This window comes from Diadema antillarum, unplaced genomic scaffold (genome assembly GCF_040938485.1).
Source record: "Diadema antillarum isolate AM-2024a unplaced genomic scaffold, OU_Dant_1.0 seq00001602_RagTag, whole genome shotgun sequence".
Taxonomy (NCBI): Eukaryota; Metazoa; Echinodermata; class Echinoidea; order Diadematoida; family Diadematidae; genus Diadema; species Diadema antillarum.
The window spans coordinates 531427-538799 of record NW_027272316.1 but is presented as its reverse complement, the minus strand read 5'-3'; the positions used below and the strand labels follow the sequence as shown (position 1 = coordinate 538799).

At 36.3% G+C, this 7373-nt stretch overlaps 1 protein-coding gene across 1 annotated transcript; it reads right to left on the bottom strand.

The window, feature by feature from the left end:
- Positions 1 to 3478: 3478 nt before the first annotated feature.
- LOC139711006 (uncharacterized) lies at positions 3479 to 7373 on the bottom strand. Its single transcript, XM_071622921.1, has 4 exons — positions 7143 to 7373; positions 5926 to 6119; positions 5095 to 5310; positions 3479 to 4108 (listed from the first exon to the last, which is right to left on the bottom strand). The coding sequence occupies exons 1-4, from the start codon at positions 7270 to 7272 to the stop codon at positions 3980 to 3982; spliced, it is 669 nt and encodes a 222-aa protein (XP_071479022.1). The 5' UTR covers positions 7273 to 7373; the 3' UTR covers positions 3479 to 3979.

Genomic DNA, 7373 nt, shown 5'->3' with positions numbered 1-7373 from the left:
CGTTGGCGGAGGCATAAAATATGAAACAATGCTAAATATCAAAATATTATTCACTTTCTTGTTCATGCTGTGCAGATATAGTTACGAAAGTGAAATCGACAATTAGATTAATACATTTCGAATAATACACAGTGTTGCATCTATGCAGGACTTGTGATGACATTCTGCCAGGTATATACTCGCGTCTCTAACTATGATACTTTTTCAAAACTTGTTGACATTTTTTTACTGTTCTTGCCTTTATTTACATTAATATGAATTCATGCTCTCCTTGCTGTCATTGCATCGCAGAATATCCAAATGCTAATCACAATTATTAGTTATGTTGTGAAAGTAGTCTAAGAAAGTGAAATCGTGGCATTTCAAATTGCAACTTAGAAATCAATTTTCAAACAACACATTTGTAATTTTGCAGGGCATGTCACATTCTTCCAATACTTACATTTCAAAAAATAAAGATAATAGTGTAAATTAAGCATAAATTTTCTTCACTTTGGGCGAAAAACCCCAAATCTCATCAAGTTCATCGGAATATTTTGAAATACAAGAAGACATGTATTCAAATTTCCCAAGGTTTGAGGATTTGCAGATTCGATTCAATTCGTTTTGTAATTTATTATGATACAATTGTCACACAAGCACACATTATACCAGGTATTTCTGTAATTATTGTTAGTGTCCTTATTTGCACTTAATTTTGAATATTTCGAATTACCAATGGAAAAACAGAATTCCTAGAATACATTTTAATTCATCCAAAAATGTGTACATACTTACTGTATTTTCTAAGTACAGGCCTACGTGTTCAATCTAAGTAATGTCCAAGTCCAAGTCATTGCATTCTCCCTTCAATGTGGTGCCCTAGTTGGGCAAAACGAAGTAAGCGACAAAAGTGATACTCCTTGTAATGACCAAAATGTGTCTCAAATTTGCAAGGGCATCAATGGAATATCACAATGTATAACCTATTATATCTCTGAGCAAGGTGAGTGTTTGTGCATTAAATTTGACTTGGAAGAAGAGCACATTAGGTGTAATATAAAAACGTCAATTACTCAAATTTGGATGGTATGTCTCTTGATTCCTTTTACCAAAGTAAGGCAGTATGAAATCTACAGTTCCATTTCATATGCTAATAGGCTCTAATGCAGACATCAGGTTGGCTCATGTTATATACTGTATGTGTATCTCCGCCTTAAAGTTAGAAAGTCCTTTTGCAGACTTCCCTAAATACACCAAACACTGTATACAACTAATGATACTAGTATTTGGATCATGTCTGTGAAATGTCAAAGTCGCAAGATGTGTAGAATTCAAACGATGCACAAGAGTACTACAGCTGGTTATTGTACTGTCGTCTGTGTTCAAGCCACAACAGTAGGCCTACAATATGATTCACTGTTCGGATGTTTGATGCATGTGTCCATCATTTTCCTCCTCCTCGGATTCATCACTCTGAGACTGTTGTACCTCTGTCGTGAGGTTTTCATAGTAGCTGTGATACATCGATGGGATAATGTTGTCCTTGCACAAACTAAGCAAATCTTGCTTCTTTTCCCTTGAGAGGGCGAGATGTTGCTTGTACAACAGAGGCAGACGCATGTCATTTCTTCGACTTGAGCCCGAGACGCGAACTTCTACGAAGTCTTCGTTGAAATCATACTTTATTTTGATGACAGAGGGGTCTGTCCTCTGTACGCGGATCTGACGAATTTTCAACCAGTTGACGGGATTGCCAGCCCTGTCTTTCTTCATGTACTTCACACAGGGTGTTGTCAACTGACGCAGATCAAGGAAGTCCTCTTTCGTCATGTGGGTAACTTCATACCGATTCCTGTTCCTTGCTGTTTGAATAACTGGTATCCACTGGTCGGGGTGATGGATTGTCACTCCCCTTTTGTTCCTTTCGATGCAGGAATGCATCGCGTCACATTCCATTTGAGTATGTCCGCTGATCAAGAATTTATGGTCAATGATGGCAACATTAGTGTGCAGAACTGCATATAGCAAAGTGCAAGCTATAATTCTGTTCCGATTTTGGCCTCCACAGCAGTCAGAAAAGAAACTTATGTGTGTGGTATCAGGATCAAGTGACTGCATGAACTTTAAGAGGCATGAGCCAATCTCACATGCTCCCCGCTTCGCTGTAGTCTCATGCCAGACAAAGCAATTTCCACATGCAGTAGCCTGGTTGTATACAGTGAAATTATACGTAGACATTTTCCGCTTGTAATAGAACGAAGATGTCTGGCCATAGGGTGTAGTCAAGACCTGTTGAAGATCAAAAGTAAAGGAGCTAAAGATTGGATCGATCTTTGCTCGTTCCTTGTCTCTTTGTTTCTCTTCTCTTGCACTTTCCTTTTCAGCAATGTGTTTCTTGTAGTTCTGCTCTTTAACTTCCCTTTCTTCCGGAGTTGAATTATTGAATGAAGCACATGTGTTACATTCATCTTTCTTCGGATGATGAAATCCCAAATTATATTGGGAATTGAAAATGTTTCTATACACTGCGAAGGAAACTGGTTTCGATACAGACGATTCGTACATTGCGTACATCTTGGAAACGCTTAAAGAAGGGTCCAGATATTTCCTTTTTGAAGACGCACGACAGTAATGTGATTCAACAACAGGAAATGAATCAATGTGTTCACATACTTTTTTAACATCTTCTTCTGAAGTTTTGTTCACTGACGGTAACTTTCCCCTCCTGTCTTCTCGTGCAAACGGGCCTTCATACTTCTTCAATGTATACTCAATAAGCTTGGAACCAATTCCCAAAGTACTGAGAAAGAAATGTTTGCACACTCGTTCCCTTTGTGATGTGAGCGGGAGATGGTATTTGTACATGTGACGCACTCGCTTCTGACTTTTTCTCTTTTTTCTAGGTATTGCTTTGGACCGAGAAATATGGTGATGAATAAAATCTCGCTGACGGGTGTAGGAGCCCGTTTTCCAGTAATCCTCGAACAATGTTTTCCTGTCTTCATCAGAGAACTTAGAGAAGCACTTATGGGGACATTTTGTGTTACACTTCTTTCCTATCTTTCTGGCAGGGATTGTTTTATTACGTACAACATATTCCTCTCCCCGATTACGTTTTCTTGACTGCTGTCTTTTCTTCCATTCTTCTGGATTCCGTTTTCTCTTCCTCTCACGTTTCTGAAATAGAAAATAACACATGATTAACTCTTTCTTTCTCCTTGCTACAAGTAGCACACAGAATGTAAAAAGGAAATTTGTTTCATAAGTTTATTGTAAAAAAGTGGGAATATACTGAAGGTTCAAAAATAATCCACAGAAACATGTCAATATGCAAGTGAAAAGTCAATATTAGATATGGGCCATGTTTCGTGAATACAAAGGTACTGTCCTACACTGAGCCGTTTAGCGTCTAAAAACGTATGCGTTTTTCAGCGAGTTTACAGACGTAAATTAGAGGTCGAAAAAACGGCACGAGGCAGTTCTCATATTAGTTTCCCTAAAATTCTGCAACAGTAAGTAATAATGATAATAATGATTGATGAGATTTGTAATGCGGCAAATCCACTCTGTAGAATGCTCCACGCGAAAATAGAAGAGTAAGATAGAAAGTAAATTATTAATACAAGGCATGGGTAATCAAAAGGTAGCATTAAAGAAGTGAGTTTTAAACTACTTTTAAAGGACTCTGATGAAGAGCAAAGTTTATCTAACTAAAAGGAGATTATTCCATACAGTGGAACCAGTCTGATCCTTGTGTGCCCCAAGTTGTAGCGAATTTTGGAATTTAGAATTTAGAAACTAAATTTCTGGCGCGTTTGCAATGGACTTGATTGTAAGCTATTGCAAGTCTGTAATTGAACTACAGTACATAACCCGTGTATGAAGAGCCAATCACACTTTCCGAAATAAGCAGTTACTAAGTGTAGATAATGATTTGACAGAGATTTTTGTTGTTGAAATACTGCTCATATTATCATAATTCATGACACCTTTTATATCATATAATCACCTCAGACTGACTGTCTTGAACCTCGTGCATGTTATCTTCATGTTGGGTATGCTGACCCTCTTGATGCTCGAGGGAGTCACGGTCACCTTGATCTTGCTCCGTCTCATTTATTTCATCCTTCGAGTGATATATGGAGACAAGAAGCCAACGTAAGAGCATTATCTGAATATCTAACTGGACTCAGTAAAACAAAAAGAAACAGAGAATACAAAAAGGGGGTTAAATTTTTAGCAAAGTTTTCATTAGCCTTTCAAAAGCTTTGAAGGTGCCTGTGATGACATGTTAATAGTTTTAACTGAAAGCCCATGCTGTCTTCAGGGAACTATGTTATAAATTCACAAATCTATGAATTAAGAATAAAAAATATCGCTTTTATTCAAAACACGGGAAGAGGCTGCTATCGTTCTGCCTGGCTAAATTTGAAGGAGCTTAGTCAATTGCCGTTATGCCATCAGGAGAAATAAGCAAAATGCTAGTACAAGCACAATTGATATGATTGTTTTAATAAGTTTGTGATTTAGAGGACTTACTGATAAGGAGAGCCTTAAAGACATTATGTCCCTTTTGCATTGAATTTGTGTATACAATTGGTGTAAAACAATAAGGTATATAATGAAGAAGACACTGTTACAAAAACCTTTGTGTAGTTTTTAGACCTGTAGGGTCTTCATTTGTGAAGTACAAACTACCGTTATAATTTGAATTTATTTTTTCGAACCTCGAAAAAATATATTAGTCTCTGACACAGTCCTTTTTAATTACTTTTTACAAAATATTGAATAATGTCTTCTATAATGTACATTATGTTCATAATGTGTTTTGTAATTTAAATTACACACAGATAACTATTATTTCAAGAAACAAAACTTCCAAGTGTCTGAGCAAGACTATCTCTCATGCACTGTTTACGTGCATTATTTGAATTTTACATGATTTAACTATTTCACATTTTGAATATACAACCTGCCCACCATGCTCTAGGGTTTACAGATGTTTGGATGGTTTTCTGCTGATCTGCAAAAAGGACGATATGTCTTTAATTGTGTGATTGCTTGTTGTCACACTGATTTATATTTGAAAGAGAAGAAAAAAATCCGTATTACCTTCTGCTGTTCAGCATCATCAAGGTTAAGTGAGACCTCCGGGTCTGGCTGCTCACGGTCGCTTCGCTCTCGCTCGAAGTCTGCATGGTTAAGTGAGACCTCCGGATCTTGCTGCTCACGGTCTCTTCGCTCTCGCTCGAAGTCTGCATGGTTAAGTGAGACCTCTGGATCTTGCTGCTCACGGTCGCTTCGCTCTCGCTCGAAGTCTGTAACATCCTACATATATATAATTATATATATATAATATATATATATATCAGAATCAAACTGAAATTTAATTCTCATAAAGAACTAAACGCAATTTTAATTATCTATAATTAGTACGAGTCACACACAATGCATCAAAACATATCTGGTTTCAATTCCGACACTATTTCCGTTTACATGTGAACGAAGTGTTGAAGATTTCTTGTTTAGTTCTTATGCTATCTGCATTAGTTTGTTCGCAAGAAGAAATCAATATTAGAAATATTAGTTCATTTCCATTGACTTAAGTTTTTGTTTGATTTTGATTACAACATAGAAACATTAGAAATAATCATATGTTGTGGTACAGTCTCTGAAGAATTAGAATAAATATTGACTGGCAATGTTTATCACATTCAAGTTCATGTATGCATGTGTATATTGAATAACGAGCTCCAAGCTTACTGTAAGTCACCATGACAATATTTTTTATGAGAAGTTCATGAAAATAACAATAGTATGTCAAGGTCTGTCTACTATGTCAAGTATGTGAAACCTCACGCGGAATTATTGGTGAACTGTTAGTATTTAGTTTCTTTTTGATATTTTTAAATTAAAGCTTAGACTTAACGTGCTAACTCTTACCTCCCAAGCTTTGCCATCGTGACAACTGCAAGGATCCTTTGCGACAAAATGTTCATAGCAGATCAGCTTCCAACATGTCATACATTCCTGGTAAACTTCACGAGTACATCCTCTATTACAACAGAACATAGGTAGGCCCTGTTGCAGTTCATACAACGACTCAGGAAATGCTTGACTTATATCCAAGAAAGTACCTAAAATGGAAAACAAGTTAACACTCGTTGCCGAATTCCAATCACTTTAACTTTTCATTTATATTTCCATTCAATTGATCAAATGCCTCTTTTTAGTAAAACAACTAATTACTTTGAATGATTCCAAACACATTATCAAATGTCAGTTGCCTTATTGCTCACTTGTGTTTTAAGGGGGCGTGGCTCATTTCCATTTTGGAGATGGCTTACTTCAAGTCTTCGACAACAGATTCATTTTCATGTTTTCACACTAATGAAATTATAACCTCTTCGCCCGATATGTTAGAGAGGACTTGTATGTTGTTTTATCTTACACTTTCAAATCAATATTCCCTTATGACCATGAATTAGGTAATTACGTAGAATGTGACAGCCAACATTGTTTTAACTAACTGTTACCAACTCGTGGCTTAAGTAATACATAAAATTATATTTCACACAAATAATACCCCACCGTCGTTACCAAGAAAAATGGGGTAGCACTGGAAAATGACATATGCCACTTATTCATATTAATTCACTTCCAAAATTTTAATAAGATTTTGTTGTTGATATTATAACCATGTGATATTTATTTAACTGTAAGAACGTATACATGAATTCTGTATCGTGTCTGCTTTGCTATCCTGCTCCTTAATTCAGTTTCCGGACTGCATACAATAATAATTTTATTTCACTAGGGTTTGCAGACTTGACATCGAATGGATGGTCATAAATGGAATTTAACAAAATTGTAGATGAATTACCCGAACTTGTGTCGATTTTGTTTTCTTTTAAGACACATACTGTCATACAGTCCCATTTGTAAATGCAATAATATATAATTTCTATTCAAGCAACCTGACCAGTTAAATTCAAGCCATTTACATTTCTCTAATTCCCATAAACTCTGGCACATGCCCATAAAACGGCTGTGCGTTCTGCCAATAATAATTTCTTATCATATATATCCACTATTGATCTTTCATTCAGGCTATTCGCAAAGTATATGTTGGTTGACAATTCTTAATCTTAATTGAGTACCTTTTGGGGTCAATTCTGGTAGAGATGACTCATCTCCACCATCCTCGTCATTAGTATCTGTTCCCACCGCTTCCTCAATAGAGTCTCCAGAAAATTGCATGGGCTCAGTGGCCTGGTAAATGTGGTCCATTCCTTTAAAAAAATGTTACAGAAAACTCTAGCATTTAGTTCATGTTTCCTTTTCAACAAATTATGATAAAAGCAATTGGATAGGTTTCACGAAGTGCTAGC

What these genes read in the sequence shown, in the direction of transcription:
- LOC139711006 (XM_071622921.1), bottom strand. Translation starts at nt 7,272, where the DNA reads ATGGACCACATTTACCAGGCCACTGAGCCCATGCAATTTTCTGGAGAC. An exon ending in ACCAGAATTGACCCCAAAAG is followed by an intron (nt 6,120 to 7,142) that starts GTACTCAATTAA and finishes TTTCCATTTTAG; the next exon opens with GTACTTTCTTGGATATAAGT. An exon ending in ATGATGCTGAACAGCAGAAG is followed by an intron (nt 4,109 to 5,094) that starts GTAATACGGATT and finishes TATCACTCGAAG; the next exon opens with GATGAAATAAATGAGACGGA.